The sequence below is a fragment of the Lissotriton helveticus genome, chromosome 3_1, assembly GCF_964261635.1.
Source record: "Lissotriton helveticus chromosome 3_1, aLisHel1.1, whole genome shotgun sequence".
Classification (NCBI taxonomy): domain Eukaryota; kingdom Metazoa; phylum Chordata; class Amphibia; order Caudata; family Salamandridae; genus Lissotriton; species Lissotriton helveticus.
In genome coordinates this window covers 925,024,972-925,049,206 of record NC_136061.1, presented here as the reverse complement: position 1 = coordinate 925,049,206, position 24,235 = coordinate 925,024,972, and the positions used below count along the sequence as shown (strand labels likewise).

Sequence of the window (24,235 nt, the reverse complement as noted above, 5' to 3'; positions counted from 1 at the left end):
TAAACTTCTTCGTCGTCCCCTACCTCCTCGACGTATTCAAGGTCCAGGCCCTCAACGGGTTCTTCGGGATCTGCCTCTACCTCCGTCGATGGGGGTGAAATTTGCAGGCGATGGCTTGGGCCTTCTGCCTCGGGCTCGAAGATGTCGTCGGGTGCCGGAGCCGCTCGCTGTGCCTCGAGGCGCGCCGCGCGCCGAAGCTTGAGCGTTTTCTTCGACCTGAACTGCGAGCAGGCCATACAGTTGTCCTCGTTGTGGTCCGACGAGAGGCATTTGTTACAGACTGGATGCACGTCGATATGTGGGTACTTGGATCCACACACAGGGCAGCGCTTGAACGGACTTCGTTCCATGGTAAGCTTGTCGGGCTCTTGCTGCGACGACAGGGCCTCGATGTCCGTAGAGTTAGTCGACTCCGCAGAAGTTCGACTCGGAGAGTCGTATGAAGGCAGAGACCGTACGCGAACAATACAGACGCAGTAAACGAAGGCCTTTTGGCCTTAAAGAAGTATGTTTTTCCGATTCCGACAAGGAGACGTCGAAATCACATCCGAACCCAATGGCGGAAAAAAACAATCTGGGGATGGAGTCGATGCCCATGCGCACTGTAGTCCAGGGGAGGAGCCACCTATCTCGTGATACTTCGAAGACTCTTCCAGGACAACAATGTGCAATCATCCGGACCCAACACTAGGCGGCGATCTATGCATTAGATATGAATTTAGCAGCCCACATGCCTCGAACATACAGAAGGTAAGGAAGAATGACTTCTTCCTGCCCTTTCGTAGGGTCAAAATGATTTTCAAAACACCATATGTAGAATCTCTTCCTCTTAAAAGCGTATGACGCTCTTGTGGAAGGCCTCTTAGCCTCTTTCAGAATATGCATGCAGTCCTGCGGCAGGTTCAAGTGTCCGTAGTGTAGGACCTCAGGAGCCATGCTGCCAAGTTCAGGGAGGGAAGGCTGGGATGGAGAATCCTCCGGTCCATCTTGGTCAGCAGGTCCTCTCTGTAAGGGAGTCTCCTGTGGGGTAGCACCGACAACTGCAGAAGGTCCAGGTACTACCACCGACGTGGCCAGTATGGAACTATCAGAAGCATCTTCATGTTGGATCTGATGAGCTTGGACACCACCTTCGGGATCAGAGACAGAGGAGGAAAGGCTTAAGCAAATGTCCCTGACCAATCCATCAAAAGTGCATTCCCCCTTGCCCCTGGACGGTGGAATCTGGATGCGAAGGCGTTGCATTTTTTGTTTTTGTCGTCTGCAAACAAATCTATTGATGGACGACCCTACTGTTGGAAAATATCTGCCACCACCTCGTTGTGCAGTACCCAGTCTGGCTGATCTTCGAAGTGCCGACTGAGCGCGTCTGCTTGGACGTTCTGGTCTCCCAGAAGGTGCACTGCCACTATGGACAGGTTCTGAGTCAGAAGCCAGTGCCAGATCGCTTGAGCCTCCAGGGAGAGAGGGCAAGAGCGCGTACCACCCTGCTTGTTTAGATAATACACGGTGGTCATGTTGTCTGTTTGGATTAGGTCCGAGTTGGACGTGATCGACGGCAAGAAAGCTTTCTGAGCAAGATGGACTGCTCGTAGGTCCAACATGTTTATGTGGTAAGACTGTTCTTTCGTGGACCACTGGCCCAGCATTTGAAGGCACCCCATGTGTGCCCCTCATCCTTGCAGAGATGCATCCGTTATCAAAGATTGCACTGGAACTGGTTGATGAAAAGGGACTCCCACCAACAGATTTTGCGGCCGAGTCCACCACATGAATGATTTTGCTGCGTGGGAGAGCAGAATCTGATCCGCCCAGTGACCCATTGCTTGGTCCCGCTTGTCTTCTAGATCTTGTTGCAACAGTCTCATTCTCAGCCTGGCGTTGGGAATGAGAAATATGCAGGAGGCCATTGACCCCAGCAGAGATGCCACTTGTCGGACTGCTGGGCGATCTGTCTGAAGCAGAGCCTTGCACTTCTGCTGCATTGAAGAAAGTCTATCCTCCGAAGGAAAAGCTCTTCCTTTGTTTGAATCCAAAGTCAATCCCAAATAATGGATCGTCTGGGTGGGCTGTTGTACAGACTTCTTCATGTTCACATGAAGACCCAGTCTGTGTAGTAGACATAAACAGACCTGGAAATCGTTCCTTACTTTTTGAGGAGATGGCCCTTTGAGGAGCCAATCGTCTAAGTAAGGGTAGACGAACAGACCTCTTCTGTGTAGGGCAGCCGCCACCACTGCCATGCACTTGGTAAAGACTCGTGGGGCAGATTTCAGTCCGAAGGGTAAGACCTTGTACAGATCGTGTTTGTCGCCAACTACAAACTGCAGATACTTGCGATGACGTGGAGTAATAGGCATATGGAAGTACGCATCTTGGAGGTCCACCGACACATCCAATCTGCTGCTTGCAGATGTGGACATATTTGATGAAGGGCCAACATGCAAAACTTCTCCTTCACAATGACTCTGTTAGGCAAGCGAAGGTCCAGGATAGGTTTGAAGTTGATCTCTTTTAGGCACAAGAAAGTAACTGGAATAAACTCCCTTCCCTCGCTGCGCGGAAGGAACCTCTTCTATGGCCTTTTTTCGTAGAAGGGTTACAACTTCCTGCCGGAGCAACTTTAACTGGTGAGGACGAGATCTTTTTGGAGGAATGTCTTTTGGAAGCACACGAAAACATAGTGCATATCCATTGCGCAGTATACTGAGCACCCAACGATCTTTTGTAATGCTGCATTACTCTGCCAGATGATGTGAAGCACTTCCTCCCACTGGAGTGGGCAACGGCGCTAGAGGAAGCTCCCGCTCATTGCTTCCCTGCCGATCTGGCCGCGTTAGAGGGCTGCTGCTGGTGACCACCTCTACCTCGGTTTGATTTACGGCCTTGGTACTGCGATTTGCCTTGGCTTTTGCCCTGCGACCATTGAGGGGTTTGAACCCTCTGCTGGTATCCCTTGCGCTGGTTGGGCCTGTACCGACGCTTGAACTCCTTCTTCTTCTCCAAGTCGACGGCTTTGAGGGTATCGAGCTCTGCCTTCATTCTGCCCATTTCCTCATCAGCATGGGTGCCAAACAGGGAGGAGCCGGAGAACGGGAGATTCAGGATACTCGGCTGAGCATCTGGCTTGAGGGCGGTCAGCCTCAACCAGGAGGATCTCCTGGCGCAAATCCCATGGGCATATGAATGCGCAGATAATGTAGCTCCATCCGCTGCCGTGCTGATCACTTGGTTGGCAACAAGCGACCCTTCCGTGATGACCTCCTCAAAGTCCTTTTGATCATCTTTTGGCAACTTCTCTTTGAAGCGCTACCAAAGAGTCCCACAAGGCCCTGTCATAGCAACCTAATAAGGCTGCTGCAATGGAGACTTTAAGTGACGACGCTGCAGACCCGCACACTTTACTTCTCCAAGAGTCCTGGGACCTACTTTCTTTATCGGGTGGGACCGATGAAGAAGCAGCTACAGCATGAGTTTTCCTCACTGCAGCGATTATAACAGAATCCGCAGGCGGGTCGGTCTGCAAGAATACAGGGTCTGTGGAGGCAGGCTTGTACTTCTTCTGAATCCTAGCCGGAGCGGCTTTAATCGCAGCTGGAGTCCGGAAAATGTCCATTACGGGCTACAGAAGTCCAGGAACCAGGGGAAGTAAAGGACGAGAGGCGGCTCTCTGATGCAGAGTCTCGAAGATGACCGTTGTTGCCACCTGAGGTGTTAACATCTCGATTTTTAGCTTCTGAGCCCCTCTCTGAAGCACTTCATGGTAGGTGTTGATGTCATCTATCGGAGACACTCTAGACAGGGGGCTGTCGATAGGGTGGGAGAATAGTCCCTCTTTGAGAATAGAGTTGAAGAAGAAGACCACGTAGGTGACCGTCTTCTTTTACGATGGGAACTATGTCTGCGCTCCCGTGATCTGCCCCTTCGCTTCTAACGCCTGGGCGAATGAGATCTGTCCACTTCCTGTACCAGTCTCTGTAAGGGTGACCTATGAAAAGGACTGGCGTACTCCTGCATCCGATAAGTTGCTACTGTATCCTTACTCCAGTGATGCAGGGGAAGGAGCCATCTTGGAGACAAGTGCACAGCAGGAGAAGCTTCCCTGTGCTGTGAAGGAGACCCATGACTTGGTCTGCTTGATCGCCTTTCTGGAGAGGCAAATCTTCCTGAAGGATGTCTAGATGAATGAGAGGAAGAATGGCGTGACGCTGATTCCGTTACCAGAACCACCGATCCTCCTCCAGACCTCACAGAAGCGGGTCTTGACATCGGGCGTGCGCCTCTCGACGCCGACCTGGACCTCCTCCTCGATGTCTATCTCCGGTCTGTTGTTGAACCCGGTCTCAATGCCGTTTCCCTGTTCCTCGACGTCGAGTGCCTTGCAGACAACGCCTGAACATCCCTTCGTCTCGACGTCGAACGTCGATGAGCCGACGACGGCGGAGGGGTTCTGCTCCTCGACGCTGAACGTCGTGAAGATGAAGTGCCTCTGCTCCTCATCGCCGAGTTGACGACGGCGGAGGGCTGTGAATCCTCGACACCGATCCTCGCCGAGTTGACAATGGTGGAGGACTCCTGACCCTCGCAACGATGGACTGACGATGAAGGATGGGTACCTGCCCTCGGCGCCGAACGTCGAGCTGACTACGGCGGGGGGCTTCTACTCTATGACGCCGATCGTCGCCAAGTTGACCACAGCGGAGGGCTGACACTCTACGCCGAGTTGACGATGGCAGAGGGCTTCTGCACCTAGACGCTGATGGTCGCCGGGTTGACGACGGCGGAGGATCTTAATTCTTCGACGGCGTCGTCGTACCTGAATGTCGATGTCTTCTCGACCGCGACCCCGCCGTCGATGGACTTTTCTTGAATAAATAATCCACTGGTGGTAGATTTTTCAGCGCCGAGCCCGACACTGAAGTAGAAGGGCGAGGGACCTTGATTCTGGAAGTAGATCTTGCCCTCTTGGAGCCCTTCCTAGCCGGTGACCTGCCTCTGGAAGTCTTTTCTGCCAGCCCATAAAAACGAATCCTTTCTCTGTCCTTTAAAGTTCTTTTGGACAAGGTCTGGCAATGAGGACAAGCCTTAGGGTCATGCTCCTTAGGCAAACAAAGAATACAGACCTCATGAGAGTCTGACATGGCCTTTTTCCCACAAGAAGGGCAGGGGTCAAAAAGAGAAGGCATTCTGAATGCCCAAAAACTGTCAAAACAGACAGAAACTTACTTCAAGAGATGAAAGACGTTGAAGTTAAGTAAAGAAATTTAAAAAAGTGAAGCTTATTTCTGACTAAAATCAGAAAAAAGTGGAGCTGTGTAACCAGGATCCTTCCTGAAGGAGCCGGAAAGAACAACTGACCTGTCACCCCTGAGGCATGATGGAAAGCTGGGGGTCATGACTGCCTTAAAGGCACAGTGCCAGTTTATCTCTATTGCTATGAGTTAGCTTTTCAGCCTTTTTAGGCTGTTTCTGCAATGCAGCCTGGGAGCTGTATATGCTTTCAGTCCTATCTGAGTTTGTGCTGATTGCGAAGCATTAAAACCGTTTTAAAACATGTTCTGCTGTTGTTTTCCCGTTTCTAATGTATTCTTTTACGATATAATGGGGAGTCCTTACAGCATTATTCAGCTCTAGTGTCTGTAAGGCTGCATTTGCTTTTTCATTATATATATATATATATATATATATATATATATATATATATATATATATATATATATATATATATATATATATAGCGAGAGATACACATATATGTGGGGCACATTTATGATTGTGTTTCTGGGGTCCCGCGCATGGGCAGGAATATTCTAGTGCTTATGACTTAGATGAGGATCCCCTGGAAGAGAAGCTGGGGTTAGATTCAGGGGTCCCCCAGGGTCAAGGTTGCACTCTTGTTGCCCCTCAGTGGCCCTGGGGTGGCCAGGAGCAGAGGGCGGATGCCCAATGTTATCCAATGGGGTGTAGGCGGCCTCCGGTTGGTGGCTGCTGACTAGCAGGCCACTGGGTTGTGGGAGCAAAGCTCCTGGACTTAAGCTCAGGGCAAATGGGGGTTAGGGCCAGGACAAAAGATGCACCATCAGCAACACCGAGGCGGCTGAGTGCAGAGTGCTGTTTTGGCGTTGTGGGAATTGTAGCTTTCAATGGGGAGTCTCCGGTTTGCTAGGAATGATGGTACATGCAAACCAGTTTGTAAAATGATTTAAAAAAAGTTAATCAAGTTCATACAGTTCTGCGTGCAGATTGGGTATCGCTCACTGATCCACAAGCGTCTATGTAATATGTTGTAAAGCATCACCCCAGGGGTGACGTCCCCTCAGTGCACCATTAAGAATAATGGGGTGACCCGGTGTCCCTCAGAAACTGGGTATTGGTAATATAGAAAACAATTTGTTCTGTTGGAGGATACAATTGGTGTGATCACTGTATTCAATACAAGCAAAAAGGTATTTCACAGTTTCTTATTCACAGTCAAATGAAAAAAAGATTTTAGTTAAGAACACACCAAGAAAACACAGGTAAGAGTTGACTTACTCTTATATTTTCAAAAGATATTAAATGGCTGTCACAGACACAAGTAAATTGCGAAAATACAAAAGTGACTATTGTGAGAAGGTAACATGTGGTGAGTGGTGAAGTGAACGGTACGCTATGTACAAAACATACATATGCGACATAAAATAAAAGAATATTTTGAATGTTGGTCCTGTCTCCTTACATGTAATGCAAGACCTAGTTATAATTAATTTTGGTCAAGAGGAGTGTAGATGTGTGATGATAAATTTCGAAGTTTCGACCGTGGACACTGCCCGGAATAGTAAGCGTCACTGCGGGTCTTTCTCAGGACTATGAAGGGAGGGGTGGACAGCCACAAAGGTAGAAACTTCCATCAATAAAATTACACGAAAAGATAATCGGATCAAGGGGTCAGAATGTAGAGAGGATCCAATATTGGTCTTCAAGGTATCAATTCAAATAAATTTTACAGTACATCAAATGTGCGAAATCTTTCTAAATGAAAAAACCACTTGAATATGCTGAAGATCTCCACCAGCAGGTTGGAGTCTTAATCGTGGGCAGTGCCACTAACACGCTTGAAATCCACTAGCAGGTTGGAGTCACGTGTTAGAGCCTTCACTTTGTCAATACTGCAAACAATCATGGTCAAGTACTTCAGAGCAGCGTGCATCCACAAAGGAAAGGAGTAATTCCATTCAAATTACTTTTAACATATAGGTTGCATAAATTGAATTTATTTTCCTTCATAAATTCTTTTAATATTTTTTGCAAACGAAATCCATATCAATTCCAAGGAGAACATATGTTTTCAGTTAGTAACACATTTTGTGCCCCAATTTATCGGTCCCAATGCATTTCTTACTCGAGGAGGCCCTTCATCAGGGCAAAATTCAATATTGATTAGTGGCGAAGTTGCCAATTCCCTAAGGTCAGTCCCAGTTGTATCCGGTTTGCAAAGACACTGCAGGTACCGGGACGAAGGTCTTCAGGGTGCGACCACCACTTGGAGAGGTAAATTGGGATGTTGAGGGTTAGTTAGGCACCATCTGTTTGGCCACCAAAGGCCATGGGGCGTCGGGTGCAGGGGTGCCTTTTCGGGTCAGATCTTACCAGCTCCTGGTTGCGTTTGTGGGGGCTTCCTGGTTTGAGGCTGCAGGCGTCGGCTGGAGGCTTGCGGCAGGTCAGGGATCACCAGATCTCTGGTCAGGATCGCCGGGGAGACCTTCTCTTGATGTTGGGCCACTCGGGCTGTGGCCGGCCGGTGCAGAGAGGGGCAGACCCGCAGATCCTTGCGAAGCTGGACACAGTTGTTAAACAAATCAGGTGCTCACAGGAGACAGTCTTCGGGATGGAAGGTAGGCAATTCCTCTGGTTTCTAGAGGATGCTGGCTATAGGACACACTGGGATTTCGCAGGAGCAGGTTCGAAATGGAGACATACCGGTAGGGCTGGGGCAAGCAGTGGGCGTCCTCTTCTTGTTCGCTTCGGCACGGCTGTTCGGTCCTTCTTTTCTACTTCTGGTTTCTTTTCGGAGGAAGCAAGGTTTAGGGGTGCCCCTAAATACTAGATTTAGGGATGTTACAAGTAGGTAAAAAGGATGGGACTAATGGGTGCCTTTCCTGGGGTCTGTACACCCCCTATTATGCAACCCTCCAGTGGGAGAGGAGCAAAAGCCTTTCCCTGGTTGGACCCCCATCTGCAAGATGGCGGGGACTGAGAGTTGTGCTTCACCACGTCTATCCCCTTGAGGGGTGGAGTTGGGCGAGGTGGGCACACCTCTCTTCCCCACTTGTTTTTCCCGCTGGTTCTCCCACCAAAAGTGGGGGTCAGAACCAGTGGGGACCAGCTGCTGAAAGCAGCAAGTGGCCTGGCAAAGCTCACAAAGGCGGCAAGCCTTTGAAGCTTCTCCTTCGTGGACCCTGCCCATCCTAGGGGAGGAGGCTTGGCCCCTCTTCACAGGATGCATTTTTGTTTTAATGCAGGTTTGGGGAGAGAACATAGGCCCTGGGCACCTGACTGGCAAAAGCCCTGGGCACACTCAGTCAAAGCACATCAGCAGTTCAGCAAAAAGAGGGGGCAACCACACAGAAAGAGGGCACTTTCTCACACTTCCATGGACAGCAGACCTGTCCAAAAAACCAAAAACTGTGTTTAATTATTAAGAACTCTGCCCTGAGGAACAGCAAAAGCGTCCACAAGACCCACCTCTGCACCAGACGCCCACGGCCCGAGTCCAAATGGCCTACTGGTCCTGCGAAGACTCCCCAGCGATTCCGAGCAAGGGTCCACTGTGTGCTGACCCCTGCCGGACTCCACATCAATGCATGCAGCCTCTGCAATAATTTCCCGAAATCAAAGGTCACCCCAGCACACAAAGCCCCTGGGGAGTTCCACTCAGGGTATACCTTAGTCCCCAATCATCAGTACATACCTGGGAAGCTGTTGGTTTTCTACATCAAGCCTTCCGGCCAAAGCCTGCAGCCTTTTCCAAAACCAATCTCCCCATTGATTAGCAATCAACGCCAGACGCCATGTGGGCACTGTAAGAAAGTGGCTCTATATATACTGGACCAAAGTAAGGTACAGTGTATATAGAGTCCCCAGAGGTATGACAGAGGTTAAAGCTAGATATAACCTTACTTTCCAAAGTGGTAGCTTGGTTGAGCAGTAAGGCAGTATCAGAAGACAGTGTAAAGCATTTGTTGTACACACTCAGTCAGCAAAAGGTTTCACACACTCAAGAACTGAATTCTAGGCCAATTGTTTTATATCAAAAGATATAGTTGTTTTATTTTAGAACCAATAGGTATCAAAATATACTTTTCTCAATATGAGTGACTTTATGTAATTACTTTGCAGAAAGGCAAAAGACTTTGTAAGTACAATAGCTACAGTGGTTGCAATAGGCAACACAATTCTAAACACAATTTAACATTGAGCTCAATGGCTTTTTCTACATAAATGCAGTTGATTACTTTAAGGATTACTTTTCTAACCAAAGGACTGGATCCTGGATTCAATCCCGGGACCTAAGCTGTAAACAGTTAAGTAAAAGCTTTTGGTTACAGTTGTGATTTTTAAAGACTATAAATGTATTTTCAAAGTTGACACTTAGAAACTTTTCAGTGAAAACCAAGCAATGTTACCCTATGGGAGGAAATTCAAGTCACAGGTAAAGTAGGTTCTCGTTACTTTTGTAATCCAGTACTGGACTCCTAGGTTCAGTATTGGGACCTCTACCTAAGACAGATAAGCAATTCCGTTTTGGTACTTGGTACGTTTTTTTAAATAATATTTGTAGTTTGCAAAAATCGACAATTAGAAGAAATTTCACAGAAAATCAGTCAATGGTTTCCAATGGAAGAAAATGCAGGTAACTGGCAGGTACAGTCCGGATTACTTTTGCGTTTCAGTACTGGGCTAAAAGGTACAGTACTGGCTTCTCTCCTGATCACAGGTGAGTAATTCGGAATTCGTTATTTGGCTGATTTTAGATGAATATTTTAAAGTTTCAAAACTCCGCACTTAAAAGATATTTCAAGTGAAAACCAGTCAATGTTAACCTATGGAAGGTAAATGAGTTATAGGCTATTAGGTAAGTACTCGACTGGTATAGTTATGGTTCGGAGCATAGACTCAGGGGTCTCCCAGGGTCGGAAAGGAACAGCAGTTACACCCTCAGCTGCACAGGGGCAGCCGGGTGCAGAGAGAGTAGGCCCAATGCAATCCAATGGAGGGTAGGGGGCCTTTGGTTGGTGGCTGCAAGCAAGCAGGCCACACAGCTGTGGGAGCAGAGCTCCTGGTCACTTACTCAGGGCAAGTGGGGGAAGTACAGTAGGGGAGTAGTTGCACTTTCAGCGGCACTCGGGCGGCTGGGTGCAGGGTGCTTTTGAGCCATCGGGCGCTCAATGTTATCCAATGGGAAAGTTAAAATGTGAACAAAGGCTGCAGGCTCGGGCGGAGATTCTTCAGGTGCGACCACCACTTCAAGAGGTAAGTTGGGATCTTGGAGAAGAGGTAGGTACCCCAAAGTAAGGCGCCGGGGGTGCCGGAAGCAGGGGTGTCTTTTGGCATCAGGAATTTTTACCCTCAGCTGGTCGCGGTTGGAGGGGTCCCTGGTTCTAAGGCTGCAGGCGTCATCTGGTTTGTCGAGGAGGGTCTTTGGGCACTGTACTTCGGGTCACAGGCGTCGGGGGGACGTCGTCGTGGTCTTGGTTCACTTAGGCACAGGCCAGGCTCGGCGGGTTCAGAGTGGGCTGGAATCCCGGTTCCTGGCTGGCACCAGGGGTATTGCTGTTTGAGCAGAGCCACTGCTCGTGGGAGTCCCAGTCTGTTGGAAGGTTCAAGGCAGGCAGGTCCTCCGGGGTTTTCGAGGTTGCTGTCCGCAGGAGACACCGGAGTTTCGCAGGAGTAGGTTCAAGGATCAACAGGCTTGTAAAGCTCTGGGACCAAGTCAGTGGGCATCGTCCTTTTGTTAGCAGCTGCAAGGCAGGTCTTCTTGTTTCTTGTCCTTCTTGTTGCAATCGGGATCTGAGGAAGGAAGGTTCAGGGTCCCCCCAATACTAAATTTAGGGGTGTTACAGGTAGGGCAAGGGCAGGGACCAATGGGTCCCTGGCTTGGGGTGGGTACACCCCCGTGCCTGCTCCTCTCCTGTGGGAGGAGGGCAGGACCCTAGCTGTGATTGGGCAGGGCTCCCCATCTTCAAGATGGCCGGAGCCTGGAGTCGTAATTCACTTTGCCTCTCCCACCTGAGGGGTGGGGTTGGCATAGGCTGGCACACCCCCTTTCCTCACTTAGGGTTTCCCGCCGTTCTTCCCACCAGAGTGGGGGTCAGAACCGGTGGGGGCCAGTTGCGGAGTACAGCAAGTGGCCTGGAGAAGCTCACAAAGGCGGTATGCCTTTGAAGCTTCCCCTGCTTATCCTGGGGGAGGAGGCCTGGCACCTCGTCCCAGGAGGTGCATTGTTTCAGGCCCCCGAGAGCGGCAGGCTCTCAACCCAGGGGTCGAGAAACATGTCTGGTGGTGGCAGCCACACAGTCAGGACACTGGGAGTTGGTTAGGTATCAGGGGGCATCTCTAAGATGTCCTCTGTCGTGCATTTTACATTAAATCCAACACTGGCATTAGTGCGGGTTTAATGTGCTAAGAAGTTTGATATCAAACTTCTCAGTCTTCAGTTAAGCCATCATGGTGCTGTGGAGTTCGTAATGACGACCTCCCAGCACCACATACTCTTAATGGCAGCACTGCACTTACAGTGCCCAGGAATGGCCCTGGGTACTGTAGGGGCACAGGGCTCATGCACCTGTGCCCACACCCCTGGCATAGGGCACCCAGCCAGAGGGGTGACTGATGGATGCCAGGGCAGTGAGCTTGTGGGCATGGCACACAGGGATGTGTGCCATGTCGCCTCTGTGGTTTGTTCTGCACCAAGACACTCAGCCTGCAAAGGCAGTATGTGGGTGTCAGGGTACAGGGCCCCTTAAGGGATGGCACAATGAGTGCTGCTGCCCTTAGGGGTCTTCTCTGGTCACCATGCCCAGGGTACCATTTACTAGGGGCTGACAGGTGGCCAGAGATGCCAATTGGGTTTTAGGTTCAACACAGTTTTAGGGAAGAAACACAGGCCCTGGGCACCTGTTTGGCAGGAGCCCAGGGCACACGCAGTCAAAGCACATCAGCAATTCAGCAAAAAGTGGGGGCATACCCATGCAAGAAAGAAGGCACTTTCTCACAGGCACACTGCACCCGGCCGCCCATGTGCCGCTGAGGGTGTAGGTTTGGTGCTGCACTGTAGCCCCCTCAGTGCTTGTCTAAACCCCTGGAGCTTGACGCCAAACATCGCTTTTACTTACCTGTAAACAACGCCTCTTCGGTCACCCTTTGTCTCTATTGGTTAACATTGGGCACCCAACTCCGAATTTGACCTCTGCAGTCGGCGGCCCCTGTGCCGCTGGTGGTGCAATTTTGGTGCTAACTTGAACCTTACCTGGTGTTGGCCACCGACCCCAAAGACTGGATTTGTACCACATGTACTTACCTGCAAATCTGCATTCTTGTTTTCCTCCCATAGGTTAACATTGTTGAACTGAAAAATTGCACTAAACTTCTACTTTTTAAAGTGAAAAGTATTTTTATTGAAAAACGTACTAACTTTTTAACATAAATCTCATTCTTAAAATAAATCTAGAAAGAAGCTTATTTTTCTAAAATTGGTGTGGATCTCCAGTTTGAGTGGTGTGTCACTTAATAATCCCTGTGTGTATAACAAATGTCTCACACTCCTCTGTGAGTGCTCACCCACACTACCCCAAATAAAGCACTTTGAGTTTACATTGAGCCCTGTACACTTCTGGGGAATCTCTGGACTCTTTACACAATATAACCAATTATTGGTATATAACATAGAGCCAGCTTCCTACAACAGTGAAGACCGATGCATTGGTCCTGGGTTGGGGAGGCCATCTGGGAGAGGTAGGAATCCGAGGCCTCCGGTCTCCAGCTGAAGCTCAACTCCACTTCAATTTGCTTGAGAAAACAATTCACTTGGTGTAGAAGACCTTCCTGCCCATTATTAAAAGAATGCTAGTGAAAGTGCTCACGAACGACACCACTGACGTGGTACTGAAACAAGTAGAGAGAGGTGGAGTCTTGAGTCATGTGTCAAGAGGCTCAATGGCTGGCTCACTAGAGAATTTCTCTGTTGGTGAATAACCTGGTGGGATTTCTAAACATCTGGGCCGAAGAGCTCACCCGTTAATGCTGACCAGACTACGAGTGGCAGTTACACACGGAGGTTGCACAGGGCATGTTCCTAGAATAGGGAGAACTGTGGCTCAATCTTTTCGCAACTATTGAACATGCAGTGTCAACATGTTTGCTCACTGGAATTTCCAAGGGGAAAATAAACTATATTCTGTCCCTAAAGACGTAGTTAAAGTAGTTTTCAAAAGGTTTGAAAGGACTGCTAAAGAGAAAGTAGCCAAAAAAGGCCAAGCTCAGTGCGCCAGGATCGTGTCACCAGGAGCTGGAAGAAAGAACTAGTTCAACTGCCACTGAAATAGTTTTCCAGCCTTTTACATTGCAGTCTATTAGGTTACTTTGTTCTTATTTGTGAAAGTTTTCATGACACTATACTGAAGATAGTGAAATTTTTCTGCCTTTTTAAATTGGCTTCTTTTAAAGGAATTAGGTCAAATTACCTATAAAGCTTTTTATAGGCTGTCAAAAGTTTTTTTATTTTTTACAGAAATTGGCATTTTTTTTTTTTTACTAAAAAGTGCTCCTGGATCATTTGCATGCAGGGATGTGATCTTACAGCTAGAGCTACTGACTTTGAAACTGGAGAACCAGGTTTGTATCCTTGCACTATGCTAGGATTCGGGGAAGTCATGACCTCCTTGCCTCTAAAAAATGTCAGGTCTGATTTTTATGTCAGAAGAGGTATTGTAATTTGCTCAAATTCACATAATATATATAACTGCCATAAACATTTTTTTTAAAACCCCCAAAAAACTGTGCTTACGAATGCAAAAGATGCGCATCTAGAGGAGAACATAAGAGTACTATGCAAAAAAAGTTATTGACACTACGTGGATATATTTATAATGTGTATACAATCCAACTAAAATGATATTAGAAATGCTCTGCATTACCTGTACCAGATGAAGATTGCCTATTTTGTCGTCTATACTGGCGTCTTTGTTGCACTGAATCTGCAGCTGCCATTCTACTCCCTTTGTCATCTTCTACAAAACAAGTGAATGCATATCAAAACTTTGCATTTGAACACATTTTGAACAAATGAACCGATACATACATACGTAATACATATACACACACACACATATATATATATATATATATATATACATATATATATATATATATATATATATATATATATATATATATATATATATATATATTACCTGCTGGCGATAGCCAGTAGGTATATATAGTTAGGACCTAGCTACCATAGGAAATCCGCAACATTCTATTGGGAACAACTTTGGCGCCTGTTGAGGAATTTGCGTGTAATTTTCCAAAATTTTGGCCAGCTCCGCTGCGCTCCTTCCCTGAAAGTTTTGGGGAGATTTGTGAAGTGGGGGCTGAGAAAAAAGGGGAGTCCCAAAACGTGTTTTCCCCATGTTAATTTCCATAGGACGTTCTGACAAGGCTACAGCCCGAACAGCTGAACAGAATTACACCAAACTTGGCAAAATTGTAGGGACTGGTACGCAAAAGTGCCTTTACTATATTTGGTGAAAATTGCTCCAGTGGTTTTTATGAAAATTAACTTCAAAACCACATATATATCTGGGCGGAGTCTAACCACACATCTCATCGTGAGATCTGATTGACTGTCAGCACTTCATCCAAGAAGTGTTGGCAGCCATCTTGGGACCAATATACATGATAGCACCTCATTAAAAAGCATTGTAGTTAATAGAGGGTTCTAGGACTTTAGTTACATTATAAATCATTTGTTGATGGTACCATACTCATTTTAGGAATTGTGGTGTGTTCTAAGGTGATTTTACCATGTGAAAAAGCCTTCTGCTGGGATATCATGAATCATGTTTGAAAGAAAACTATTATCTCATGCTTTTCCCACAGTGGTTTGGAAGGGGATCTATAAGCTAAACTGAAAGCATATTTTCTGTAAATTCACATTATCTTTCTCAGTCATGTGAGAATGAAGTCTGACATTCTCAGTAAAACATGTACATCCAACAAGGACAGAGACTGTCAGTTGATTCCTTTGTGTTCTACTGCAGCCTCCTAGAGTGTTCTAAAGAACCACTAGAGCGCTAACAGTCCTACTTATTACAAAGGTATGGCACACCAGAAGCCATCTTGATTGGAATAAAGTGGTAACTCTTACAACATTTAATTTAACAAGCATTGGCAATGCAATAGGGCTCGCATTAGGAAAGTTTGAGCTATTGGTCTTATAAATGATTTTTTTTAAATTTAGGTGTTATTTTTTAAAATAGTTAAATTAATAGCTGTCATTTACAATGCCAATAGTTATAACTTTTGCAAATGTGACACCTATAGCATTTGTAATGCAACGTGTTTTGTATTTACGTGACTTAGATGTATTGATATTACAAATAACAATGGATTTTATTTTTTTAAATAATACTTAAATAATTTATTCAATTTGTAATGGCAATAGCTTAAACTTTTGTAAATAACTTTTGTGAAGATTATGTTCAGTGTTTTTTTATTGTGACGAAAATCCAAGAACGGAAGTGAAATATAAACATCTTTTTGTGATTTGTAATAAAGCGTGAAAGCTTGAAAACAGCTTGAAACATTGAAAGAACATATTTGAACCAGTGATGCTGTGGTTTCGCTGAGTGATGCTGTGGTTGCGCTGAGTGATGCTGTGTTGTTGCTGAGTGATGATGTGTTGGTGCTGAGTGATGCTGTGTTGGTGCTGAGTGATGCTGTGTTGGTGCTGAGTGATGCTGTGCTGAGTGATGCTGTGTTGGTGCTGAGTGATGCTGTGTTGGTGCTGAGTGATGCTGTGTTGGTGCTGAGTGATGCTGTGTTGGTGCTGAGTGATGCTGTGTTGGTGCTGAGTGATGCTGTGTTGGTGCTGAGTGATGCTGTGTTGGTGCTGAGTGATGCTGTGTGGTGCTGAGTGATGCTGTGTGGTGCTGAGTGATGCTGTGTTGGCGCCGAGTGATGCTGTGGTTGCGCCGAGTGGTGTGTGCATCGGTGAAGCTTAGTGGGTGCATTGGTGGAGCTGTGTGGTGGGTGCATTGGTGGAGCTGTGTGGTGGGAACATTGGTGGAGCTTAGTTGGAGCATCGGTGGAGCTGTGTGGTGGGTGCATCTGTGGAGCTGTGTGGTGGGTGCATCTGTGGAGCTGTGTGGTGGGTGCATCTGTGGAGCTGTGTGGTGGGTGCATCTGTGGAGCTGTGTGGTGGGTGCATCTGTGGAGCTGTGTGGTGGGTGCATCGGTGGAGCTGTGTGGTGGGTGCATCGGTGGAGCTGTGTGGTGGGTGCCTCGGTGGAGCTGTGTGGTGGGGGCATCGGTGGAGCTGTGTGGTGGGTGCATCGGTGGAGCTGTGTGGTGGGTGCATCGGTGGAGCTGTGTGGTGGGTGCATCGGTGGAGCTGTGTCGGTGGAGCTGTGTGGTGGGTGCATCGTTGGAGCTGGGGGGTGGGTGCATCGGTGGAGCTGTGTCGGTGGAGCTGTGTGGTGGCTGCATCGGTGGAGCTGTGTGGTGGGTGCATCGGTGGAGCTGTGTGGTGGGTCCCTCGGAGGAGCTGTGTGGTGGGTGCATCAGTGGAGCTGTGTGGTGGGTGCATCAGTGGAGCTGTGTGGTGGGTGCATCAGTGGAGCTGTGTGGTGGGTGCATCGGTGGAGCTGTGTGGTGGGTGCATCGGAGGAGCTGTGTGGTGGGTGCCTCGGTGGAGCTCTGTGGTGGGTACCTCGGTGGAGCTCTGTGGTGGGTGCCTCGGTGGAGCTCTGTGGTGGGTGCCTTGGTGGAGCTCTGTGGTGGGTGCCTCGGTGGAGCTGTGTGGTGGGTGCATCGGTGGAGCTGTGTGGTGGGTGCCTCGGTGGAGCTGTGTGGTGGGTGCATCGGTGGAACTGTGTGGTGGGTGCATCGGTGGAACTGTGTGGTGGGTGCATCGGTGGAGCTGTGTCGGTGGAGCTGTGTGGTGGGTGCATCGGTGGAGCTGGGCGCATCGGTGGAGCTGGGCGCATCAGTGGAGCTGTGTCGGTGGAGCTGTGTGGTGGCTGCATCGGTGGAGCTGGGTGGTGGGTGCATCGGTGGAGCTGTGTAGGTGGAGCTGTGTGGTGGATGCATCGGTGGAGGTGGGTGCATCAGTGGAGCTGTGTGGGTGGAGCTGTGTGGTGGGTGCATCGGTGGAGCTGGGTGGTGGGTGCATCAGTGGAGCTGTGTGGGTGGAGCTGTGTGGTGGGTGCATCGGTGGAGCTGGGTGGTGGGTGCATCGGTGGAGCTGGGTGGTGGGTGCATCGGTGGAGCTGGGTGGGTGGAGCTGTGTGGTGGGTGCATCGGTGGAGCTGTGTGGTGGGTGCATCGGAGGAGCTGGGTGGTGGGTGCATCGGTGGAGCTGTGTGGGTGGAGCTGTGTGGTGGGTGCCTCGGCGCAGCTGTGTGGTGGGTGCATCGGCGGAGCTGTGTGGTGGGTGCTTCGGTGGAGCTGTGTAATGGGTGCATCTGTGGAGCTGTGTAATAGGTACATCTGTGGAGCTGTGTGGTGGGTGCATCTGTGGAGCTGTGTGGTGGGTGCATCTGTGGAGCTGTGTGGTGGGTGCCTCGGTGGAGCTGTGTGGTGGGTGCATCGGTGGAGCTGTGTGGTGGGTGCCTCGGTGGAGCTGTGTGGTGGGTGCATCGGTGGAGCTGTGTGGTGGGTGCATCGGTGGAGCTGTGTGGTGGGTGCATCGGTGGAGCTGAGTGCATTGGTGGAGCTGTGTAGGTGGAGCTGTGTGGTGGGTGCATCGGTGGAGGTGGGTGCATCAGTGGAGCTGTGTGGTGGGTGCATCGGTGGAGCTGGGGGGTGGGTGCATCGGTGGAGCTGGGGGGTGGGTGCATCAGTGGAGCTCTGTGGGTGGAGCTGTGTGGTGGGTGCATCGGTGGAGCTGGGTGGTGGGTGCATCAGTGGAGCTGGGTGGTGGGTGCATCAGTGGAGCTGTGTGGGTGGAGCTGGGTGGTGGGTGCATCGGTGGAGCTGTGTAGGTGGAGCTGTGTGGTGGATGCATCGGTGGAGCTGGGTGGTGGGTGCATCAGTGGAGCTGTGTGGTGGGTGCATCGGTGGAGCTGGGTGGTGGGTGCATCAGTGGAGCTGTGTGGGTGAAGCTGTGTGGTGGGTGCATCGGTGGAGCTGTGTAGGTGGATCTGTGTGGTGGATGCATCGGAGGAGCTGGGTGGTGGGTGCATCAGTGGAGCTGTGTGGGTGGAGCTGTGTGGTGGGTGCATCGGTGGAGCTGGGTGGTGGGTGCATCAGTGGAGCTGTGTGGGTGGAGCTGTGTGGTGGGTGCCTCGGCGCAGCTGTGTGGTGGGGGCATCGGCGGAGCTGTGTGGTGGGTGCATCTGTGGAGCTGTGTGGTGGGTGCCTCGGTGGAGCTGTGTGGTGGGTGCCTCGGTGGAGCTGTGTGGTGGGTGCCTCGGTGGAGCTGTGTGGTGGGTGCATCGGTGGAGCTGTGTGGTGGGTGCATCGGTGGAGCTGTGTGGTGGGTGCATCGGTGGAGCTGTGTGGTGGGTGCATCGGTGGAGCTGTGTGGTGGGTGCATCGGTGGAGCTGTGTGGTGGGTGCATCGGTGGAGCTGTGTGGTGGCTGCATCGGTGGAGCTGTGTGGTGGGTGCATCGGTGGAGCTGTGTGGTGGCTGCATCGGTGGAGCTGTGTGGTGGCTGCATCGGTGGAGCTGTGTGGTGGCTGCATCGGTGGAGCTGTGTAGTGGCTGCATCGGTGGAGCTGTGTGGTGGCTGCATCGGTGGAGCTGTGTACATCGGTGGAGCTGTGTGGTGGGTGCCTCGGTGGAGCTGTGTGGTGGGTGCATCAGTGGAGCTGTGTGGTGGGTGCATCAGTGGAGCTGTGTGGTGGGTGCATCAGTGGAGCTGTGTGGTGGGTGCATCAGTGGAGCTGTGTAGGTGGAGCTGTGTAGGTGGAGCTGTGTGGTGGGTGCATCGGTGGAGCTGTGTGGTGGGTGCATTGGTGGAGCTGCGTGGTGGGTGCATCGGTGGAGCTGTGTGGTGGGTGCATCGGTGGAGCTGTGTGGTGGGTGCCTCGGTGGAGCTCTGTGGTGGGTGCATCGGTGAAGCTGTGTGGTGGGTGCATCGGTGAAGCTTAGTGGGTGCCTTGGTGGAGCTTAGTTGGAGCATCGGTGGAGCTGTGTGGTGGGTGCATCGGTGGAGCTGTGTGGTGGGTGCATCGGTGGAGCTGTGTGGTGGGTGCATCGGTGGAGCTGTGGCGGTGGAGCTGTGTGGTGGGTGCATCGGTGGAGCTGGTGGGTGCATCAGTGGAGCTGTGTAGGTGGAGCTGTGTGGTGGGTGCATCGGTGGAGCTGTGTGGTGGGTGCATTGGTGGAGCTGCGTGGTGGGTGCATCGGTGGAGCTGTGTGGTGGGTGCATCGGTGGAGCTGTGTGGTGGGTGCATCGGTGGAGCTGTGTGGTGGGTGCCTCGGTGGAGCTCTGTGGTGGGTGCATCGGTGAAGCTGTGTGGTGGGTGCATCGGTGAAGCTTAGTGGGTGCCTTGGTGGAGCTTAGTTGGAGCATCGGTGGAGCTGTGTGGTGGGTGCATCGGTGGAGCTGTGTGGTGGGTGCATCGGTGGAGCTGTGTGGTGGGTGCATCGGTGGAGCTGTGTGGTGGGTGCATCGGTGGAGCTGTGGCGGTGGAGCTGTGTGGTGGGTGCATCGGTGGAGCTGGGTGGTAGGTGCATTGGTGGAGCTGTGTAGGTGGAGCTGTGTGGTGGGTGCATCGGTGGAGCTGGGTGGTGGGTGCATCGGTGGAGCTGTGTGGGTGGAGCTGTGTGGTGGGTGCATCGGTGGTGGTGGGTGCATCAGTGGAGCTGTGTGGTGGGTGCATCGGTGGAGCTTAGTGGGTGCATTGGTGGAGCTGTGTGGTGGGTGCATCGGTGGAGCTTAGTTGGTGCATCGGTGGAGCTGTGTGGTGGGTGCATCGGTAGAGCTGTGAGGTGGGTGCCTCGGTTGAGCTGTGTTGTGGGTGCATCGGTGGAGCTGTGTGGATAACATGCATTGGTTGAAACTAAATTGAGAGCGCAGTAAATACAAAGGCAGTTTACTGTTTTGTGATGGTGGGAAGTGCAGTAGATTAATATAAGCCTGCAAGCTTTATTTTCAGATACAATAAACTTAAATGTTTTCCTATTTGGTTTCAAACACAATTCAAACAAAAACATTTGTGTAACAATCTCGCACTTTTTATAAATCATTAGTAAAAGAGATCAATGAAATTCAACTAAAACCCACATATAGCAGAAGAGGAGAAAGCTCTAGTAACGGAAATTCAGGATGAATGTATTCCTTTGAAGCAAATCGCCAGCATGTGAAAGGTGTAAAATAGCAATCAGCATAAAACGAAAATGCCAGCAAAAGACTTTATAAAATTCTGTGTGGCCCTGATGAAATAATTAGAGCGTTTAATTATATCATGACCAACAACGGTTATTGTTTCAAGAGCAGCGTGCGAGATGGTTAGGCTGCAATATAAAATATAACATTCTGTGTGGCCCTGATAAAATAATTAGAGCGTTTAATTATATCATGACCAACAACGGTTATTGTTTCAAGAGCAGCGTGCGAGATGGTTAGGCTGCAATATAAAAAAAACAAGCATCAGAGAGCATAAAAGGAGACACGGCCTGGCGGCCGTGAAACTGAAAGTATAGCCGGCCGTGAATAATTAGGGGATGAGAAATGCGCTGGGAGTAGAAATGCAGAGCGCACGCTGAGAAGCTTGTGGGAGGGAGGCTGGGCTGCCTTTGATGTGGTAATGCGAGGCAGGCAGGCGGCTGGTGGCGTTGTGCACGCGCTTTTTAGCTATGACCTAAAAAGCACACATGCACTGCATGGAATCGCCAGTGGTTAAACTCTGGATAAGCCACTATAGAGCTTCGCTAGCTATGCGCAAGCGCATCAGCAGGCGAGCCCTAATAAGGAACAAAATGAGGGGGTATATTTTGCCATAGAAAGTATGATTAGTGCTGCAGAAAGAAAAATTAGGGCACATTTTGAGTGACTTCTCAAATCCTCTTCTATTTCATTAAAAAATTCTGACATGCAGTCTCCCAAGATGGCCACCAGAGACAAAAGAGCCCAAATGTAGCCCAAATATCACCCAGATGAAGCCCAAGTATTGCCCAATGACAGAATGTCCCAGAGTGTTCTAAAGAACAACTAGAGCGCTAACAGTCCTACTTATTACAAAGGTATGGCACACCTGAAGCCATCTTGATTGGAATAAAGTGGTAACTCTTAAAACATTTAATTTAAAAAGGAACAAAATGAGGGGGTATATTTTGCCATAGAAAGTATGATTAGTGCTGCAGAAAGAAAAATTAGGGCACATTTTGAGTGACTTCTTAAATCCTCTTCTATTTCATTAAAAAATTCTGACATGCAGTCTCCCAAGATGGCCACCAGAGACAAAGGAGCCCAAATGTGGCCCAACTACCACCCAGATGTAGCCCAAGTATAGCCCAATTACAGAATGTCCCAGAGTGTTCTAAAGACCAACTAGAGCGCTAACAGTCTTACTTATGACAAAAGTATGGCACACCAGAAGCCATCTTGTTTGGAATGAAGTGGTAAGTCTGAAAACATTTAATTTAAAAAGGAACATGAGGGGGCTCATTTTGCCATAGAAAGTATGATTAGTGCTTCAGAAAGAAAAATTAGGGCACATTTTGAGTGACTTCTCAAATCCTCTTCTATTTCATAAAAAAATTCTGACATGCAGACTGAAACATGCACTTTGAACACCAGCAGCAGACTTCCCTGGTGAGCAGTAGCTTTACTACAGTGATCTAATGAGCAACTAGAGTGCTAACATTCAGAATTTATGGCAAATGTGTGACACATCAAAATGTCTTCTTGATGGAACCAAAGTAAACAAGCATTGAAAAAGCAATAGATCTCGCCCTCGTTTAAGTTAAAGCCATTCTGTTTGTAATGAGGTGGCTTTTTAGCTTTGCTTTTATTAGTGTTTTTAAAACTTTCATGTAAATAACATGCATATGTATGCATATATGTATATGTATGCATGCATTTATATTTGTATTTATATAGATATGCAGATTATATATGTTTATATATATATATATATACACACACACATATATATATATATATAAATGCATATGCATATATATTTATATATATATATATATATATATATATATATATATGTGTGTATATGTGCGTGTAGAGAGAGGTAGAGGTGTAGAGACTAGTAGAGAGGTAGAGACTAGTAGAGAGGTAGAGACTAGTAGAGAGAGAAGTAGAGAGAGGTAGAGAGTAGAGAGTGAGTAATAGAGAGTAGAGAGAGTAGAGAGAGTAGTAGAGAGTAGTAGAGAGTAGTAGAGTGAGAAGCTGAGAGTGAGTAGTAGAGTGAATAGTAGAGTGAGTAGTAGAGAGTAGTAGAGAGTGAGTAGTAGAGAGAGTAGTAGAGAGTAAGCAGTAGAGTAAGCAGTAGAGAGTAAGCAGTAGAGAGCAGTAGAGAGTGAGTAGTAGAGAGTAGTAAAGAGTGAGTAGTAGAGAGTAGTAAAGAGTGAGTAGTAGAGAGTAGTAGAGAGTGAGTAAGAGAGTAGTAGAGTAGTAGAGTGAGTAGCAGAAAGAGAATAGTAGTGAGTAGTAGAGTGAGTAGTAGTGAGTAGTAGTGAGTAGTAGAGAGAGAGTAGTAGAGAGAGTAGAGTGACTAGTAGAGAGTGAGTAGTAGAGAGTGAGTAGTAGAGAGTGAGTAGTAGAGAGTGAGTAGTAGAGAGATAGTAGAGAGAGAGAGTAGTAGAGAGAGAGTAGTAGAGAGAGAGAGTAGTAGAGAGAGAGTAGTAGAGAGAGTGTAGTAGAGTGAGTAGTAGAGAGTGAGTAGTAGAGAGTGAGTAGTAGAGAGTGAGTAGTAGAGAGTGAGTAGTAAAGAGTTAGTACAGTGAGTAGTAGAGAGTAGTAGAGAGAGTAATAGAGAGTAGTAGAGTGAGAAGTAGAGAGTGAGTAGTAGAGAGTAGTAGAGAGTGAGTAGTGAAGAGTGAGTAGTAGAAAGAGAGTAGTAGTGAGTAGTAGATAGTGAGTAGTAGGGAGTGAGTAGTAGAGAGAGAGTAGTAGAGTAGAAGAGAATGAGTAGTAGAGAGTGGGTATTAGAGAGTAGTGGAGTAGTAGAGAGTAGTAGAGAGTAAGTAGTAGAGAGTAGTGGAGAATATTCCAAAGTTTGGCACAGCACCACTTGCACAATAAGTCCAATCAAATCATATCACTTAGAGTCCTTATTGAAGCGCTGAATCTTGGTGTATATTCAAATGCTTTTATTTTCCTTACGTTTATGTACCACAGCCAGCCAACGCGTTTCGTTCTGTACAACAGAACTTCTTCAGGGCTTTCTTATTTCCTTCAAGTTATGTCAGTATCCTGTTGTCATATAACTAGATATTTCTTCCAAATGTTAGACGAGATGTAAGTACATTCTTATTCAAATTGACTAGGTATCAATTTTACCCACACAATTCGGGCAGACTTGAGTAATTTATAGCATCCTCAAAGTCAGTCTTTCAAAAATTCCAAAGTATAGGACATGATAGTCCAAATCCAAAAGTTTCTCAAGAAAAGTCATTTTCAATCGTTCGGAATTTCGGCGTTTGGGCAGATATGACCCAGGGACCCCCAGTATGCATGGGGAATTAGTCCCCCCCTCTGCAAACGTGCCAGTGGCCTGCGTTGCAGAGAGGTGTAAAAAGGGGCATAGCCTCATTACACCTCTGTGCAATGCAGCCCCCTGGCGCATACTGGAGGTTCCAGGTGGGCTAGTTGGCCCCCAGGGACCCCCAGTATGCAAGGGGAATTAGTTCCCCCTCTTCAAACATGCATGGGGGCTGCGTTGCAGAGAGGTGTAAAAAGGGGCGCGGCTTCATTACACCTCTCTGCAATGCCAGTCCCCTGGCACATACTGGAGATTCCTGGTGGGCTTTCAGGCCTTATATAGTTAGGAATTAGCATTTAAAAAACC

The 24,235-nt window shown here is 48.7% G+C and overlaps 1 protein-coding gene across 3 annotated transcripts in view; it reads right to left on the bottom strand.

Annotated features, from left to right (window-relative positions):
• Positions 1-24,235, bottom strand: part of SRRM1 (serine and arginine repetitive matrix 1) — an 836,097-nt gene that overhangs the window by 477,222 nt on the left and 334,640 nt on the right. For all 3 annotated transcript variants that reach the window (XM_078681268.1, XM_078681269.1, XM_078681270.1), the window contains one exon: positions 14,175-14,267. In XM_078681268.1, coding sequence (XP_078537394.1) covers positions 14,175-14,267 — 93 coding nt within the window. The remainder of the gene's footprint in view (positions 1-14,174; positions 14,268-24,235) is intronic.